The following is a 20,446-nucleotide window of genomic DNA, read 5'->3' on the forward strand; positions in this document are numbered from 1 at the left end:
CCAAAACACTGGAGGTGACCACTGCTCTAGAAACCTGCCCATATCCTCCCACACTCCCTGCCACTCGCAACTATCCCGCATCAAGACAGATCTCCGGATGAGATTCCTAAGTAGTTGTTTAACCCTCAACAAAACCTGAAGCACATTCAGGAGACATAACAACAAGAGCAGGCTAGTCTGAGTATCCCAAGGATATTCAACATCTTGGAGAACCACCGTAACTAGCTCGGGGGATAAGAGGGTGGTGGTGAAGGAGAAAGGGAGAGTGAACAGGTAGGGAAACATGTCTTCCCCTGTCCCCTTCACAGATTGGCTCCCTAACGAAAACAGGCAATAGGTGTAATTGCTAATAGTTTCCGAGATATGGTTTCCAAAGTATAGAGTCGACGTCAGTGCTGAGTACAAATACCAGGTTAAAGTCGTGACCAGATATTTCATCATTTCATAAGCCATTGTTACACCGCACAGTACCATAACAATCTTAAACCAGGGCCCGGAAAGGATAAACAGTGCAACAGGGATCACATACAGAAAGTAACGCACTATAAAACTCAATTTGGAATACAGGTACAGCAGACTGGAGATTAAGGCAATCAACATCGTGACTAGCAACTATTAAGAAGGTCCAATACTTATACCAATTTTAGTTTAACACACTCTGGTCAAATCTGTCGATATCTCAACCCTTCGAGCCCCACGTTGGGCGCCAAAAGGGCTGTTGTGGTTTAACCCGGCTGGCAGCTAAACACCACACAGCCTTTTCTCTCACCCTCCCCCCTCCCTCTCTGGGATGGGGGAGAGAAACGGGAAAGTGAAGCCGGTGAGTTGAGATAAAGACAGTTTATTAAGACAGGAATATAATAATAACAATAATAATAATAATAGTGATAATGATAATAGTATTAATAATAATAATGTGTAAGAAAACAAGTGATGCACAATGCAATTGCTCACCACCCGCTGACCGATGCCCAGCCTATCCCCGAGCAGCCGGCCCCCCACCCCGGCCAGCCACCCCTATATATTGTTTAGCATGACGTCAGATGGTATGGAATACCCCTTTGGCCAGTTTGGGTCAGCTGTCCTGGGTCTGTCCCCTCCCAGCTCCTGCTGCACCCCCAGCCTGCTCGCTGGCAGGACAGAGCGAGAAGCCGAAAAGTCCTTGGCCTGGTGTAAACACTGCTCTGCAACAATTAAAACATCAGCATGTTATCAGCGCTCTTCTCATCCTAATCCAAAACATAGCACCCTACCAGCTACTATGAGGGAAAATTAACTCTGTCCTAACTGGAACCAGGACATGGGGTTGTCCTCTTCTTTGTCATCTCTCAGGACCCGTGGGCTGTAGGCTCAAACCCCACCTTTGGAATTCCCCATTCACCACCATCAGCCAGGAAATTGGTTCCTGATTTGGACCTGGAAAGTATCAAAACTCCAGCCTGAATGGGAAGGACACTTCCAAGTGCTACTAACCACTGAAACAGCCATAGGAACTATGGAAAAATGTTGGACTCACTATACTCGAGTGAAGGCATCCGTCGACCCTAGTACCTGGGAAGCTGTTCCTACAGAAGGCTTGTTGGAAGCTGAAATCAAAGAGAAAAATCTCATAGTGGACTCTGAGCGGGATAAAAGCTTACAATTGTAAACTAACCTTTTATTTTCACAGGTAACTAATGAGTGTGACTTGCGTTTGAGAGAAAGGACTGGCTTACAGCGAGTTGAAGGGCTCCCAAGGGGGGTTTGTTCTAGTAGTAGTGTACATATATCTTATTCTTTGTATTGATAATTATTTGGAAACCTAAGGGTTAAAAATAATGACAGGGAAAAATCAACTATTAATTTTGTTTCTAGTGATTGTAGGCCTCAGAGAAAGCCTTGGTCAATTGGCAACTTGGAAAAGGCATGACCAGATAATAGTGAGACGGGATACCCCATAAAAATATGGGTGTGTGTGACAGAGGGTTATGTACCACAATCCGTCATGTTTGATGCTTGTGAGGTGTTAGCTTGTGGAGATTTAAATGCCCAGCAACAATTGAGCAGAGAGAACAAATAACTGGGAGAGACCCAACAGCCAGATTGAGAATAGCTGTATGGAAACGATCCTCTATTTCCATCAGAGAAAGGGAGAAACTCAAGGAGAAAACAGGAGAGAAAACAGGAGGTCCTCTTTGAAATGCGGCAGTTCAAACATTTGAGATTGAAACGGGGTATGGGGATGTGAATGCCTGGATAGAATGGGTCAAATATACTGTCCAGAGCCTCAACCATAGCAATTGCTATGCTTGTGCCTCGGGACGACCGATTGCCCAGATAGTGCCCTTCCCACTGGGGTGGACCAAGGATTCCCGGGGGATGCGATGCATGATTGCATTGTACCAAGAGAAGACTGCCTGGGGAAATGAGGCCTGTAAGTCTCTCTCTTTGCTGTTCCCTTCCTTGGGTGATAGCAGTATCAGGGTTCCCCCTGCATTCTCTACAGCTATAGGTAACCATACGGCTTGCCTCTCACGGCAGGGTGTGAGTGCTACCCGGCATCTGGGAGAATTTGCCTTGTGCACGAGGACCTTGAATGCTACCGAGGACTTGATGGGAAACTGCTCAAGACTTGAGATCCCCAGGGCAGATCTCTGGTGGTACTGTGGAGGGAAGATCTTACGGTCCACCCTACCATCTAACTGGGGAGGCACTTGTGCACTTGTTCAATTAGCTATACCCTTCACCCTGGCATTTGAAAGAGAAACATCACAAATACCCAGAAGAAGTAAAAGAAGCTTAGGAGTATCATTTGATGATAGAGCGTACATAGATTCTATTGGGGTGCCTAGAGGGATTCCTGATGAACATAAAGCCAGGAATCAAATTGCTGCAGGGTTTGAGTCACTGTTCTGGTGGGTAACAATCAATAAGAATGTGGATTGGATTCATTATATTTATTATAATCATCAGAGATTCATAAATTATACAAGGAATGCGATAAGAGGAATCGCTGAACAACTAGATGCCACCAGTAAAATGGCTTGGGAAAACAGACTAGCATTAGATATGATGCTTGTGGAGAAAGGAGGTGTGTGCGTGATACTGAGCAACCATTGTTGCACTTTTATACCCAAACAATACTGCCCTGGATGGCACAGTAACTAGAGCATTGCAAGGGCTTACCACCCTTGCCAGTGAAGTGGCAGAAAATTGAGGAACAGACACTTCCATCACAAGATGTTTGGAATCTTGGTTTGGTAAATGGAAAGGGATGGTAATGTCCATATTTACATCCTTGATCGTAGTAGCAGGAGTTTTGACAGCCGTTGGTTGTTGCATTACCCCCTGTGTAAGAGGACTAGTACAGTGGTTAATCGAAACTGCACTATTGAAACAAATGACCATGAAGCCACCACCTTACTCAGATAAGGTGATGATATTAGAGGAGATGGAAAGCAAAGAAAGTGAAGAAGAGGAAGATATCTACCAAATTACACCTTAGAGAAAAGTTTTGCAAAAATCAGCAATTTATAAAGAAGAAAAGGGGGGAATTGTGGGAATAAAAATGTTGTTTTTGCACCGAGTTACATTGTTTAAAGGTAAGGAATGGGGTATTGAGATATGCTTGCAGTGATAAGAAAACTTAGCAGGCGACCTTGTAAAATGCAGACAACCAGACTCCTTAGAACAATTAGGTGAAGATCACGGTGTCAAGTCAAGTCAGATAAGTGACGAAACATTACCACTTCGAACAGTAAAAATGTCATAAGACATTAGAAATTGAACAGGCCGGCAACTGAAGGCCATGTATTGTCTGTGAAGCATCGGATAGGTTGTGAACCTGGATTACCCAGTCAATGGGGAAACAGGGGAGGGTCCCGGTCATCGAGAAAGAAAGAATATAAACCGTACTGTGTGACTATTAGGTGCGCTCCTGCTTGTGGGATGCCCGCCATTGCAATCGTGAATAAATTACTACTTCACTGAGATCCTCGCCTGAGCCTAAGTTATTGGCTACAGAGTGTTTCTCACATAACTAAACAGATGTTCTAGCTTCAGTTGATCTAAATGTCAGTTACCCATCATAAAATAGAAATATTACCACAGTTACAGCTTGCTAGGGTCTTCTAAAGGTAATTTTTTTGAAGCACTGTGGTGTTTTAGTGATGGTGATGTGTAAGAGCTAAGGAAATAATTTATTTTAATAGTAGCCTTTTGCTTTGTCTGCTGTCACTAAGTGAGCCATTGTTCTTTACCCTGGATATGGCAGGAACTCTGGGGGAATCTGTGATCATGTAATTAAAGATTCTTGTGTAATATAAATATGTGGAAGTCTACTAAACTTTGCATTCTTGTTTTTAGGGTTTTTAAACCCTACAACAAAGGGTTTTAGTGTTTCTGAACCCTTAGTTCAACAGGGGGAGTGCAAAGTCCTGCACCTGTGAAGGAATAATCCCAGGCACTAGTTCATGATGGGAACCAACCAGCTGGAAAGCAGCTTTGCAGAAAAGGACCTGGGGGTGCTGGTGGACAACTTGAACATGAGCCAGCAATGCACCCTTGTGGTAAAGAAGGCAAATGCTGTGGAGAGGTCAAGGCAATTGGTCCTTCCCCTATTCTGAGACCTGGTGAGGCCACACCTGGAGTCCTGTGTCCAGTTCTGGGTTCCCCAGTACAAGAGAGACAGAGACCTACTGGAGACGGTCCAATGAAGGGCCATGAAGATTCTTAATGGACTCAAATATCTCTCCTAGGAGGAAAGGCTGAGAGACCTGCGGCTGTTTAGCCTAGAGAAGAGAAGGTTCACAGGGGATCTTATCAAAGTATGCAAATACCTGAAGGGAGGGTGTAAAGATGATGGAGCCAGGATCTTTTTAATGGTGCCCAGTGACAGGACAAGAGGCAATGGGCACAAAGTGAAACACAGGATGTTCCACCTGAACATCAGGAAACACTTCTTTACTGTGCAGGTGATGGAGCACTGGAACAGGTTGCCCGGAGAGGTTGTGGAGTCTCCATCCTCAGAGATATTCAAGAGCCATCTGGACATAGTTCAAGAAAATTGGGTCTAGGTGTCCCTGCTTGAGCAGGGAGGTTGGACAAGATGACCCCCAGAGGTCCCTTCCAACCTCAACCATTCTGTGATTTTGTGAGTCAAGTGCTCAAATGTCTTTTTAACAAGTTTTGTGAAGGTAATATTTCTTTTTAAATGCTTCTTCTGGTTTTCTCTTTTGTGTTAAGCTCTACTTAAGTGCTCTTATATTGAAATATGCATTAGTGCTTTTTAGGGCTTTCAACGGTTTTCTTAATGATTGTATGCCAAGCTAACATACCTGGTTTAGCAGAACTTTCCAGTATAAAAATATCCTTACTGTTGAGTTCTTTGTGCTTCCTGTTATAAGTGCCACGAACTTTTCTTAATGTGATCTTTCATTTCTTTTAATGTGTTTTCAGTCCTCCTGTTCACCGTCAGAGAGCAAGAAGGGATCTTCTGTCTCGACATAATTCTATTAGCCAAGATGAAAACTATCACCATCTCGCCTATGGACAGGAGGAAGCAATAGAAGATCCCCAAACTTTTCACCCTCCAAATATATCCCATCATATGTTTCACCCAGCTGCTCACCCATCACAGCAGAATTCAATGATGGTTGATATTCATGATCAGGTAAGAGTGTGTTGAGAACATGGATGCAAATAACTCTGTGTATGCCTCCCCAAAGAGAACAAATCAGTGAACTGTCCTTGACAATTTAGTTGGCAATGGAGACCATAACACTTAACTCCTATTAGTCCTCCTGTAAGACATCTTCTAAGTAGCATGAGTATATAGATTTACAGCATTCAGTTAAAAATGATACATTTGTAACTTAAGAGAAAAATCTAGACTCTAATAGAAAAAAGTGAGTTAACAATCTGTCAGCGTATGGTTGGCACAGTTTTGAAGGTCTCTGCATCCCACATTTGAAATGTGACACTTCTGTGAGAAACACTCTGTGGCCAATCACATAGGCTCAGGTGAGGATCTCAGTGAAGTAGCATTTTTTTATTTTCGCGATTGCAATGGCGGGCGTCCCACAAGCAGGAGCACGCCTACTAGTTACTTAACACAGTTTATATACTTTATTTCCTCGAAGACCAGGACCCTCCCCTGTTTCCCCATGGGCTGGGCAGTCCAGGTTCACAACCTATCTGACGCTTTACAGATAATACTTGCAAAAACATTTTTATTCCCACACTTCTGCTTCTGAAGTTAATTCAGTTTACAATATGGTATGGTAATAATGTATTTTCCTTCACTGCATATGAAGTACCTTCCTTAGCTTAAAGTGCATTCTTTATGTAGTTGTCATGTAAAAGGGGACTTATCAGTGTCCTGGTTTCAGCTAGGATAGAGTTAATTTTCCTCCTAGTAGCTGGTATGGTGCTATGTTTGGGATTGTTGTGGTTTAACCCGGCTGGCAGCTAAACACCACACAGCCGTTCGCTCACCCTGGCTCCCGTGTCCCAGCACCGGAGCAGCCAGGTGACAAGCTGCTCGCCTATACAGCGACCAAAATCTTTTCGCACATCTCGTAGCTCACGCTGGTATAGAGTCCGGGTAGTTACTGTTGATTTTTCGACATCCTCATCCTCATCTTCAGTCTCCTGCACCTTTGATGGCCCAGCCTCGTCTTCACTATGCCCAGACTTAGCAGAAGACTGTCTGCATTCTAAACGACCTGAGCCTCTATACCATTTTTTTCACCCTGTCTACAGGGGCAACTTGCACTGCTACAGCTCGTTTCTCTAACCCAGACACAGGGTCTGCCACAGGGGTTGGAATACCCTCTGCGGGGTCAACTTGCACTGCTACAGCTCGTTTCTCTGACCCAGACACAGGAGTGGGAGCAGCTGCAGGAGCTGGAGCTGCTGCAGGGGCTGGAGTGGCTGCGGGAGCTGGAGCTGGAGCGGCTGCAGGAGCTGGAGCGGCTGCAGGAGCTGGAGCTGGAGCGGCTGCAGGGGCTTGAGCGGCTGCAGGAGCTGGAGCTGGAGCTGGAGCGGCTGCAGGGGCTGGAGCGGCTGCAGGAGCTGGAGCGGCTGCAGGAGCTGGAGCTGGAGCGGCTGCAGGAGCTGGAGCTGGAGTAGCTGCAGGAGCTGGAGCGGCTGCAGGAGCTGGAACTGGAGCGGCTGCAGGAGCTGGAGGGGCTGCAGGAGCTGGAACTGGAGTGGCTGCAGGAGCTGGAGCGGCTGCAGGAGCTGGAACTGGAGCGGCTGCAGGAGCTGGAGCTAGGTTGCTAGTAGCATCAGTTGCAGCTCGATAGGCACAAGCCAGACCCCAGCACGCTACAGTGATTTGTGTCACTTTGGAACTGCCAGAGTCATGACACCTTTTTTTCAAGCATTCTGCCAGCTTTTTAGGATTTTGCAGTTGTTCAGGGGTGAATGTCCAAAACACTGGAGGTGACCACTGCTCTAGAAACCTGCCCATATCCTCCCACACTCCCTGCCACTCGCAACTATCCCGCCTCAAGACAGATCTCCGGATGAGATTCCTAAGTAGTTGTTTAACCCTCCACAAAACCTGAAGCGCATTCAGGAGACATAACAACAAGAGCAGGCTGGTCTGAGTATCCCAAGGATATTCAACATCTCGGAGAACCACCGTAACTAGCTCGGGGGATAAGAGGGTGGTGGTGAAGGAGAAAGGGAGAGTGAACAGGTAGGGAAACATGTCTTCCCCTGTCCCCTTCACAGATTGGCTCCCTAACGAAAACAGGCAATAGGTGTAATTGCTAATAGTTTCCGAGATATGGTTTCCAAAGTATAGAGTCGACGTCAGTGCTGAGTACAAATACCAGGTTAAAGTCGTGACCAGATATTTCATCATTTCATAAGCCATTGTTACACCGCACAGTACCATAACAATCTTAAACCAGGGCCCGGAAAGGATAAACAGTGCAACAGGGAGCACATACAGAAAGTAACGCACTATAAAACTCAATTTGGAATACAGGTACAGCAGACTGGAGATTAAGGCAATCAACATCGCGACTAGCAACTATTAAGAAGGTCCAATACTTATACCAATTTTAGTTTAACACACTCTGGTCAAATTTGTCGATATCCGAACCCTTCGAGCCCCACGTTGGGCGCCAAAAGGGCTGTTGTGGTTTAACCCGGCTGGCAGCTAAACACCACACAGCCGTTCGCTCACCCTCCCCCCTCCCTCTCTGGGATGGGGGAGAGAAACGGGAAAGTGAAGCCGGTGAGTTGAGATAAAGACAGTTTATTAAGACAGGAATATAATAATAACAATAATAATAATAATAGTGGTAATGATAAAAGTATTAATAATAATAATGTGTAAGAAAATAAGTGATGCACAATGCAATTGCTCACCACCCGCTGACCGATGCCCAGCCTATTCCCGAGCAGCCGGCCCCCCCACCCCGGCCAGCCACCCCTATATATTGTTTAGCATGACGTCAGATGGTATGGAATACCCCTTTGGCCAGTTTGGGTCAGCTGTCCTGGGTCTGTCCCCTCCCAGCTCCTGCTGCACCCCCAGCCTGCTCGCTGGCAGGACAGAGCGAGAAGCCGAAAAGTCCTTGGCCTGGTGTAAACACTGCTCTGCAACAATTAAAACATCAGCATGTTATCAGCGCTCTTCTCATCCTAATCCAAAACATAGCACCCTACCAGCTACTATGAGCTACTTAACTCTGTCCTAACTGGAACCAGGACAGGGATTTAGGATGAGAATAATGTTGATAACACACTGATGTTTTAGTTGTTGCAGAGCAGTGCTTACACTAAGCCAAGGACTTTTCAGTTTCTCCCTCTGTCCTGCAAGCAAGGAGGCAGGGGGTGTGTTGTGGTTTAACCCGGCTGGCAGCTAAACACCACACAGCCGTTCGCTCACCCTCCCCCCTCCCTCTCTGGGATGGGGGAGAGAAACGGGAAAGTGAAGCCGGTGAGTTGAGATAAAGACAGTTTATTAAGACAGGAATATAATAATAACAATAATAATTATAATAGTGTACAGGGTGCAGCAGGAGCTGGGAGGGGACAGACCCAGGACAGCTGACCCAAACTGGCCAAAGGGGTATTCCATACCATATGGCGTCATGCTGAACAACAATATTTTGGGGCGCTGGCCAGGGTGGGGGGGACCACTGCTCGGGGATGGGATGGGCATCGGTCAGTGAGTAATTGCATTGTGCATCAATTGCTTTGTACATATTATTATTATTTCTATTATAATTATTGTTTCTCTTCCTTTTCTGTCCTATTAAACTGTCTTTATCTCAGCCCACCAGCTTTTACTGTTTTTTTTCCTGATTCTCTTCCTGCACCCTACTCCAGAGGGAGGGTGAGCGAACAGCTGTGTTGTGCTTAGCTGCCCGCCAGGTTAAACCACAATAGACTTTTTGGCACCCAAAATGAGTCATGAAGGGTTGAGATAACAACAGGTCTGACCAGAGTGTGTTAAAACAAAACTGTTGTAATCATTAGATCAGTTTAATAGTTGCTAATCACAACGTTGATTCTTTTGATAGCAGGTCTGCTGTGCCTGTTTTTTGAACTGAGTTATACAGCACATTACTTACTGTATGTGTTCCCCATTGTGCTGTTTATCATTTCTGGGGGCTGATGAGACAGGGAACAAGATGAAGGATGTTGATTCTGTAGGTCTTAGCCAGCACAATGGTATGTCAACGACCCCTAAGATAAGGGGGTAAAAGACTGTACGCATAGATAAGGGAACCAGCAAGAACTGCCTTGACTGATGGAGTCTGTCAAAGAAAGGAAAGGCCAGAAGATTAGCAGCGAGGAAGACTCCTGGCCTTCATCAAAAGACCACCAGAGTACGCCAGAGGACCACCCAAAGACTCCAGTATGCATGCAAATATGGACGGGAACCTACGTTAATGATTCTTCCGAGACTTGATGAATATACAGGAGACTTACGGGAAAAGGAATGAATATGTATTTATCCCACTAATATAAGCACACTGCCAGTAATCCTTGGTGTGTGTGTGTTAGGTGGAGTGATCCCCCACACGCCCAGCACCGTAATAAAGAATACCTGCTTAATAACTTTGGTTATTGAGTTTTCACTGCGTCACTGGTTTGAGGTTATTATTTTGCTGTACTGTGTAACACTGGCTTATGATATTAAAAATTGCTAGTCATTAGACTAATTCCAGGCTGAGGGAGTTAGGTTTGTTCAGCCTGGAGAAAAGAAGGCTCCAAGTACACCAAATAGTAGATTTCCAGTACATAAAGGGGGCCTACAGGAAAGCTGGGACGGGACTCTTCATCAAAGAGTTTAGTGATAGGACTAGGGGTAATGGTTTTAAACTGAAAGAGGGTAGATTTAGATTAGGTATTAGAAATAAGTTCTTAACTCAGAGGGTGATGAGGCACTGGAACAGATTGCCCAGGGAAGTTGTGGATGCCGCATCCCTGGATATGTTCAAGGCCAGGTCGGATGGGGCTTTGAGCAACCTGTTCTAGTGGGAGGTGTCCCTGCCCATGGCAGGGGGGTTGGAATTAAATGATCTTTAAGGTCCTTTCCAACCCAAACTATGCTGTGTGATTCTGTGTACCTTGGTATTTCTACTCAGCACTGCTGTCACGTCCATACTTCAGAAACTATATCTCAGAAACTATTAATAATTACACCTCTTAACTTTCTTACTCAGGGAGCCAATCTATGGAGGGAAAAGGGGGGATACTTTTCCCCACTTCTTCACTCTCCCTTTCCTCCAGGCTAGTTACAATAGCACTTCAAAAATTTGAATATCCTTGGGATGTTCAAACCAGCATGTTGTTATTGTTATGCCTCCTGCATGTGCTTCAGAATTTGTTTAAGGTTAAACAACTACTTAAGAATTCCATCCAGAGATCTGGCCTGAGGCGGGATAGTTATGAGTGGCAAGGAGCGTGGGAGGATATGGGCAGGCATCTAGAGCAGTGGGAGCCTCCAGTGCTTTGGAAATTGACCCCTGAAGAAGTGCAAAATCCTAAAAAGCTGGCAGAATGCTTGAAAAAGGTCTGTCATCATCCTGGCAATTCCAAAGAAATACAAACTTTCTTAGGTGTCGTGGGTTTTTGGAGAATGCACATTTCAAATTACAATGTTTATAAGCCCACTCAATCAAGTGACCTATAAGAAGAACAATTTCAAATGGGGCCCTGTTGTGGTTTAACCCGGCTGGCAGCTAAACACCACACAGCCGTTCGCTCACCCTCCCCCCTCCCTCTCTGGGATGGGGGAGAGAAACGGGAAAGTGAAGCCGGTGAGTTGAGATAAAGACAGTTTATTAAGACAGGAAAATAACAATATAAGGAATATAAGGAATATAATAATAACAATAATAGTAATAATAGTGATAATGATAATAGTATTAACAATAATAATGTGTAAGAAAACAAGTGATGCACAATGCAATTGCTCACCACCCGCTGACCGATGCCCAGCCTATTCCCGAGCAGCCGGCCCCCCCCACCCCGGCCAGCCACCCCTATATATTGTTTAGCATGACGTCAGATGGTATGGAATACCCCTTTGGCCAGTTTGGGTCAGCTGTCCTGGGTCTGTCCCCTCCCAGCTCCTGCTGCACCCCCAGCCTGCTCGCTGGCAGGACAGAGCGAGAAGCCGAAAAGTCCTTGGCCTGGTGTAAACACTGCTCTGCAACAATTAAAACATCAGCATGTTATCAGTGCTCTTCTCATCCTAATCCAAAACATAGCACCCTACCAGCTACTATGAGGGAAAATTAACTCTGTCCTAACTGGAACCAGGACAGATATCCACCCCTTATTCCATACCATTTATGTCATGCTCAGGTTACACTCTTTTCAATACATTCTAATTAATCACCATTTTCATCTATGATATATAGCAATCATGGTAGTGATGACATACAGTATTATATAATAATTAACATACTACAATTCAACTCATGGGCTATTCTCACCCAGTATCAAATCCCCTTGAGGTACACACCGGACTTCCCCATTCTTTTGCATTACCCACCAAGTGCATCCAGGTCCCTGAGCAAAAGCAATTCCACGAATGGGTTTGCCTTTTCCTGAGGCAGGAGTAGCCCAGACTGTTTTACCCAGCATGTTTCTTACGTGCACTACAGGAACTTTATCCCCTTCTACAGTGCGTAACAGGTTTGATTGGGCAGGTCCAGCTCGGTTGGCAGATCCCCTGGTATTGACTAACCAGGTGGGCTTTGCCAAATGTGTATCCCAATTTTTGAATGTCCCAGCACCCATTGCTTTCAGTGTAGTCTTCAACAGTCCATTGTATCGTTCAACTTTTCCAGAGGCTGGTGCATGATAGGGGATGTGATACACCCACTCAATACCATGTTCTTTGGCCCAAGTGTCTGTAAGATTGTTTCGGAAATGAGTCCCGTTGTCTGACTCAATTCTCTCTGGGGTGCCATGTCGCCATAGGACTTGCTTTTCAAGGCCCAGGATAGTGTTCCGGGCGGTGGCATGGGGCACAGGATATGTTTCCAGCCATCCGGTGGTTGCTTCCACCATTGTAAGTACGTGGCGCTTGCCGTTGCGGGTTTGAGGGAGTGTGATGTAATCAATCTGCCAGGCCTCTCCATATTTATATTTCAGCCATCGTCCTCCATACCAAAGAGGTTTTGACCGTTTGGCTTGCTTGATTGCAGCACATGTTTCACAGTCATGAATAACCTGTGCTATAGTGTCCATGGTCAGGTCCACCCCTCGATCACGAGCCCATCTGTATGTTGCATCTCTACCTTGATGGCCTGAGGTGTCATGGGCCCATCGGGCTATAAATAATTCACCTTTATGTTGCCAGTCCAGGTCCACCTGAGCCACTTCAATCTTAGCAGCCTGATCCACCTGCTGGTTGTTTTGATGTTCTTCAGTAGCCCGATTCTTGGGCACATGAGCATCTACATGGCGTACCTTTACAACCAGGTTCTCTACCCGGGCAGCAATATCTTTCCACAATGCCGCAGCCCAGATGGGCTTGCCCCTGCGCTGCCAGTTGTTCTGCTTCCATTGCTGTAACCACCCCCACAGGGCATTTGCTACCATCCATGAATCAGTATAGAGATAGAGAACTGGCCACTTTTCTCGTTCAGCAATATCTAAAGCCAGCTGAATGGCTTTTACTTCTGCAAACTGACTCGATTCACCTTCTCCCTCAGCAGCTTCTGCAACTCGTCGTGTAGGACTCCATACAGCAGCTTTCCATCTCCGATGCTTTCCCACAATACGACAGGACCCGTCAGTGAACAAGGCATATTGCTTCTCATTTTCCGGTAGCTTGTTGTACAGTGGGGCTTCTTCAGCACGGACCACCTCCTCCTCTGATGATATCCCAAAGTATTTGCCTTCTGGCCAGTCCATAATCACCTCCAAGATTCCTGGGCGACTGGGGTTTCCTATTCGAGCCCGCTGAGTAATCAGTGCAACCCACTTGCTCCATGTAGCATCAGTTGCATGATGTGTAGAGGGGACCCTTCCTTTGAACATCCAGCCTAGTACCGGCAGTCGGGGTGCCAGGAGGAGCTGCGCTTCAGTACCGACCACTTCCGAAGCAGATCGAACTCCTTCATATGCTGCCAATATCTCCTTTTCAGTTGGAGTATAGCGGGCTTCAGATCCTCTGTATCCCCGACTCCAAAACCCCAGGGGTCGACCTCGAGTTTCCCCAGGTTCTTTCTGCCAGAGGCTCCAGGTGGGACCATTCTCCTCGGCTGCGGTGTAGAGCACATTCTTTACATCTGGTCCTGTTCGGACTGGCCCGAGGGCTACTGCATGAACTATTTCCTGCTTAATTTGTTCAAAGGCTTGTCGTTGCTCAGGGCCCCATTCAAAAGCATTCTTCTTACGGGTTACTTGGTAGAGCGGGTTTACAATCAGACTGTAATTTGGAATATGCATTCTCCAAAACCCCACGACACCTAGGAAAGTTTGTGTTTCTTTTTTGCTAGTTGGTGGAGACATAGCTGTTATTTTGTTGATCACATCCATTGGGATTTGACGACGTCCATCTTGCCATTTTATTCCTAAAAACTGGATCTCTCGTGCAGGTCCTTTAACTTTATTCTGTTTTATGGCAAAACCGGCCTTCAGAAGGATTTGGACTATTTTCTTCCCTTTCTCGAAAACTTCTTCTGCAGTGTCACCCCACACAATGATGTCATCGATGTACTGCAGGTGTTCAGGAGCTTCCCCCTGCTCCAGCGCAGACTGGATCAGTCCATGGCAAATGGTAGGGCTGTGTTTCCACCCCTGGGGCAGCCGATTCCAAGTATATTGGACTCCCCTCCAAGTGAAAGCAAACTGTGGCCTGCACTGTGCTGCTAGAGGGATGGAGAAAAATGCATTAGCGATATCAATTGTGGCATACCACTTGGCTGCCTTTGATTCCAGTTCATACTGGAGTTCTAGCATGTCCGGCACTGCAGCACTCAGTGGTGGCGTGACTTCGTTCAGGCCACGATAGTCCACTGTTAGTCTCCACTCACCATTAGACTTTCGCACTGGCCATATGGGACTATTAAAAGGTGAATGAGTCTTGCTGATCACTCCTTGGCTCTCCAGTTGACGAATTAGCTCATGGATGGGACTCAGGGAGTCTCGGTTGGTGCGATATTGCCGCCGGTGCACAGTTGTGGTAGCGATCGGCACTTGCTGTTCTTCAACCCTCAGCAACCCCACAACAGAAGGGTCCTCTGAGAGACCAGGCAAGGTAGACAACTGTTTAATGTCCTCTGTCTCCAAGGCAGCTATGCCAAAAGCCCAGCGGAACCCTTTTGGGTCCTTGAAATATCCTCTTCTAAGATAGTCTATGCCAAGGATGCACGGAGCATCTGGGCCAGTCACAATACGGTGCTTTTGCCACTCATTGCCAGTTAGACTCACTTCAGCCTCCAATACAGTTAACTGCTGGGATCCCCCCGTCACACCATAAATACAGATGGGCTCTGGCCCTTTATAGCTTGATGGCATTAGAGTACATTTTGCACCGGTGTCTACCAAAGCCTTATACTTCTGTGTGTCTGACCTGCCAGGCCATCGAATCCACACAGTCCAATAAACTCGATTGTCCCTTTCCTCCCCCTGGCTGGAGGCAGGGCCCCTCTAGTCCTGGTCAGAATCTTCGTTTCTGTGTTTAAAGGACTGCCTGCTGGAAGTTGGAGCAGCAAACTTTTCAGAGAACTCCTTTTTCCCAATTGTTTTCCTTTGCAATTCACGTACCCGTCCCTCTAGGGTCGCAGTAGATTTTCCATCCCATTTTCTCATGTCCTCTCCATGGTCACGTAGGTAAAACCACAGGGTGGCGCGGTGTGTGTGCCCACCATATTGTCTTCCTTGCACGGATGAACGTTTACCCCTAATAGCTGAGACACTGGTTTGTACAGGTGGGGAGGAAAATAATCTCTCTTCAAGTTGGTGGATCTTTTCAGAAAGTTTCTCCAAAGTATTCTCTTTTAGCTGGTGGACACTGGTTCGTTCAGGTGAAGGGGAAGATAATCTTTCTTCAAGTTGGTGGATCTTTTCAGAAAGTTTCTCCAAAGCATTCTCTTTTAGCTGGTGGACACTGGTTCGTTCAGGTGAAGGGGAAGATAATCTTTCTTCAAGTTGGTGGATCTTTTCAGAAAGTTTCTCCAAAGCATTCTCTTTTAGCTGGTGGACACTGGTTCGTTCAGGTGGAGGGGAAGATAAATTCTCTTTAAGTTGGTGGACCTCTTCAGAGAGTTTCTCCACAGCTGAGACACAGGCCTTTAGGGAAGAGGAGAGATTTCCTTCGTACTGCCGGAGTATTTTAGTCACTTCATTCACTGTGGGATTCTCCTCCGCTTTCCAGGCTAGTATTGCCAATGAGCTGGCATATGATGATGGGGCACTCTGTACAAACTTCCGCCACATGGGTAGTGTACACCGGACTGCATCTGGATCTGTGGATGTTTGTGCGTCGTCTAGGTCCTTATAAATTACTTCCCGTACGGCCAATTCCCTCAGGTACTGAATTCCCTTCTCCATGGTGGTCCATTTGCTTGGTAGACATACAAGTTCTTCCTTGAAGGGATACCTTTCCTTCACAGCTGACAGGAGACGCCTCCAGAGGCTGCGAGATCATGCTCCATCTCCAATTGCTTTGTCAATGCATGCGTCCCTAGCAAGGGATCCCAGCCGCCTGGCTTCCTTGCCCTCCAATTCCACATAATTGGCTCCCGTGTCCCAGCACCGGAGCAGCCAGGTGACAAGCTGCTCGCCTATACAGCGACCAAAATCTTTTCGCACATCTCGTAGCTCACGCTGGTATAGAGTCCGGGTAGTTACTGTTGATTTTTCGACATCCTCATCCTCATCTTCAGTCTCCTGCACCTTTGATGGCCGGTGTAGAGTCTGGGTAGTTACTGTTGATTTTCCGACATCCTCATCCTCATCTTCAGTCTCCTGCACCTTTGATGGCCCAGCCTCATCTTCAATATGCCCAGACTTAGCAGAAGACTGTCTGCGTTTTAAACGACCTGAGCCTCTATACCATTTTTTCACCTTGTCTACAGGGGCAACTTGCACTGCTACAGCTCGTTTCTCTGACCCAGCCACAGGGTCTGCCACAGGGGTTGGAATACCCTCTGCGGGGTCAACTTGCACTGCTACAGCTCGTTTCTCTGACCCAGACACAGGAGTGGGAGCAGCTGCAGGAGCTGGAGCTGCTGCAGGGGGTGGAGTGGCTGCGGGAGCTGGAGCTGGAGCGGCTGCAGGAGCCGGAACGGCTGCAGGAGCTGGAGCTGGAGTGGCTGCAGGAGCTGGAGCTGGAGTGGCTGCAGGAGCTGGAGCTGGAGCAGCTGCAGGAGCTGGAGCGGCTGCAGGAGCTGGAGCTGGAGCGGCTGCAGGAGCTGGAGCTAGGTTGCTAGTAGCATCAATTGCAGCTCGATAGGCACAAGCCAGACCCCAGCACGCTACAGTGATTTGTGTCACTTTGGAACTGCCAGAGTCATGACACCTTTTTTTCAAGCATTCTGCCAGCTTTTTAGGATTTTGCAGTTGTTCAGGGGTGAATGTCCAAAACACTGGAGGTGACCACTGCTCTAGAAACCTGCCCATATCCTCCCACACTCCCTGCCACTCGCAACTATCCCGCCTCAAGACAGATCTCCGGATGAGATTCCTAAGTAGTTGTTTAACCCTCAACAAAACCTGAAGTGCATTCAGGAGACATAACAACAAGAGCAGGCTGGTCTGAGTATCCCAAGGATATTCAACATCTCGGAGAGCCACCGTAACTAGCTCGGGGGATAAGAGGGTGGTGGTGAAGGAGAAAGGGAGAGTGAACAGGTAGGGAAACATGTCTTCCCCTGTCCCCTTCACAGATTGGCTCCCTAACGAAAACAGGCAATAGGTGTAATTGCTAATAGTTTCCGAGATATGGTTTCCAAAGTATAGAGTCGACGTCAGTGCTGAGTACAAATACCAGGTTAAAGTCGTGACCAGATATTTCATCATTTCATAAGCCATTGCTACACCGCACAGTACCATAACAATCTTAAACCAGGGCCCGGAAAGGATAAACAGTGCAACAGGGAGCACATACAGAAAGTAACGCACCATAAAACTCAATTTGGAATACAGGTACAGCAGACTGGAGATTAAGGCAATCAACATTGTGACTAGCAACTATTAAGCAGGTCCAATACTTATACCAATTTTAGTTTAACACACTCTGGTCAGATTTGTCGATATCTCAACCCTTCGGGCCCCACGTTGGGCGCCAAAAGGACTGTTGTGGTTTAACCCGGCTGGCAGCTAAACACCACACAGCCGTTCGCTCACCCTCCCCCCTCCCTCTGTGGGATGGGGGAGAGAAACGGGAAAGTGAAGCCGGTGAGTTGAGATAAAGACAGTTTATTAAGACAGGAATATAATAATATAAGGAATATAAGGAATATAATAATAACAATAATAATAATAATAGTGATAATGATAATAGTATTAACAATAATAATGTGTAAGAAAACAAGTGATGCACAATGCAATTGCTCACCACCCGCTGACCGATGCCCAGCCTATTCCCGAGCAGCCGGCCCCCCCCACCCCGGCCAGCCACCCCTATATATTGTTTAGCATGACGTCAGATGGTATGGAATACCCCTTTGGCCAGTTTGGGTCAGCTGTCCTGGGTCTGTCCCCTCCCAGCTCCTGCTGCACCCCCAGCCTGCTCGCTGGCAGGACAGAGCGAGAAGCCGAAAAGTCCTTGGCCTGGTGTAAACACTGCTCTGCAACAATTAAAACATCAGCATGTTATCAGCGCTCTTCTCATCCTAATCCAAAACATAGCACCCTACCAGCTACTAGGAGGGAAAATTAACTCTGTCCTAACTGGAACCAGGACAGGCCCCAAGCAATGACAAGTCTTTGAACAAATTAAACTGGAGGTAGTACATGCAATAACCCTTGGGCCAGTCCGAGCAGGACCAGATGTAAAGAATGTGCTCTACACTGCAGCCGGGGAGAATGGCCCCACCTGGAGCCTCTGGCAGAAAGAGCCTTGGGGAAACTCTAGGTCGACTCCTAGGGTTTTGGAGTTGGGGATACAGAGGATCTGAGGCCCGCTACACTCCAACCGAAAAAGTGATATTGGCAGCGTATGAAGGGGTTTGAGCTGCTTCGGAAGTGGTTGCTACTGAAACACAGCTCCTTCTGGCACCCCGATCGCCAGTGCTGGGCTCAATGTTCAAAGAAATGACCCCTCTACACATCATGCAACTGATGCTAGGTGGAGGAAGTGAGCTGCACTGATTACACAGTGGGCTCGAATAGGAAACCGCAGTTGCCGTGATGCAGTGAAAACTCAATAACCAAAGTTATTAAGCAGGTATTCTTTATTTCGGTGCCGGGCATGTGGGGGATTGCCCTAGAAAGAGGCTACCAATTGCCTCTGTTCATCTTCTGAAGCCAGATCCAAACTTTTTCTCATTGCATTTCAAAGTTCATCCAAAAATTCTGCAGGGGTTTCTTTTGGACCTTGTTGGATACTATACAGGGTTGAATGATTTAAAGCTTTCAGAACCACGTTCTCAATTCCCAATTTAAACAGATTTCATTATTTACGTAACCATTCATAATTTCTGGGGCGATTAGGGTCCCAGTGGGGGGTCAGTCAGAGGAATGCAATCATCTACAGTTCCCTGAGCCATCCTGAGGCAGCGAAAACTCAATAAGCAAAGTTATTAAGCAGGTATTCTTTATTACGGTGCTGGGTGTGTGGGGGATCGCTCCGCCTAACACACACACACACCAAGGGTTACTGGCAGTGTGCTTATATTAGTGGGACAAATACATATTCATTCCTTTTCCCGTAAGTCTCTTGCATAGTCATCAGGTCTCTGAAGAATCATTAACATAGGTTCCGTCCCTATTCACGTCCCTATTCCCGTCCTATCCCTATTCTGATGAAGGCCAGGAGGCTTTCTTGCTGCTAAACTCCTGACCTTTCCTTTCTTTGACAGACTTCAGCAGTCAAGCCAGTTCTTGCTGGTTCCATTATCTATGCATACAGTCTTTTACTCCCTTATCTTTGGGGTCTTCCTGTCCTTGTGATTAACACACAGTTGTTCTAGCTAAGACCTATGGAAACAACATCCTTTATCTTGTTCACTGTCTCAGCCCAGGAATCTTGGAATTGATTATGGACTGGCCAGAAGGCAAATATTTTGTAATATCACCAGAGGAGAAGGTGACACGTGTTGAAGAAACCTCACTAACAAGCTACCAGAAAATGAGAAGCAATTTGCCCTGTCCATAGATGGATCCTGTTGTACCGTGGGAAAGCATAGGAGGTGGAAGGCTGCTGTTTTGAGTCCTACATGACAAGTTGCAGAAACTGCTGAAGGAGAAGGGAGGTTAATAAAATTTATTACTGACGTGTGGAAAGCAAACTCCACAATCAGTAAGGTTGTAAAGTAGGTATGTTTATTCAGCGCTGGGTGGCACGGGGGGTAGTCCCACCAAAGTCGTGTGCACCCCAACACGGCACTTGCCTTGGTTATATGTGGTGAAGAGTTACATACGCATGAAGTTTCTCGAGACGCCTATGTATATGCGTGACCTATTCCCGCTTTGTATTAAAATTAGTTCCAGGGAGTCATTTTCATAGATTCCTCCTATCCATGCTTGCGCAGTGTTTTCTGGTAGTGGTTGCCGGGGATCGTGGGGATGAAGATTAGTGAGTCTTTCTCACCACCGCTGGTTGACCTCCCATCTCAGCGCAGACTCATAAGCTTCTCAGCTTCTGCTTAAACTGCAGATTCGATTTCAGTTGGTTCTTGAAATGTGCTTCCTGTTTTCTATCAGGAACTGTTTTTCGTGAGGAATCCCAGAATTTCTTGCCTCAGTTTCTTTGCACAATAGATAGCGGAAGATATAGTACATGTCCCTTACCTGTCTTATTTACTAAAAT

The 20,446-nt window shown here is 46.6% G+C and overlaps 2 protein-coding genes across 6 annotated transcripts in view; both read left to right on the forward strand.

Moving 5' to 3' along the window:
• The window catches only part of LOC308184762 (vasculin-like), a 463,870-nt gene that overhangs the window by 237,781 nt on the left and 205,643 nt on the right, over positions 1-20,446 (forward strand). The window lies entirely within an intron of this gene.
• LOC308184759 (E3 ubiquitin-protein ligase RNF38-like) overlaps positions 1-20,446 on the forward strand; it is a 267,624-nt gene that overhangs the window by 161,062 nt on the left and 86,116 nt on the right. For 3 of the 5 annotated variants that reach the window (XM_080572252.1, XM_080572254.1, XM_080572245.1), the window contains exons 5-6: positions 5,437-5,650; positions 6,859-7,253. In XM_080572252.1, coding sequence (XP_080428378.1) covers positions 5,437-5,650; positions 6,859-7,110 — 466 coding nt within the window. In that variant the 3' untranslated portion in view covers positions 7,111-7,253. Of the gene's footprint in view, positions 1-5,436; positions 5,651-6,858; positions 7,254-20,446 lie in introns of those variants that run through there. The other 2 variants (XM_080572246.1, XM_080572253.1) reach the window with 1 other exon arrangement.

This window comes from Anser brachyrhynchus (assembly GCF_964034855.1).
Source record: "Anser brachyrhynchus genome assembly, chromosome: W".
In the NCBI taxonomy this organism is placed as follows: domain Eukaryota; kingdom Metazoa; phylum Chordata; class Aves; order Anseriformes; family Anatidae; genus Anser; species Anser brachyrhynchus.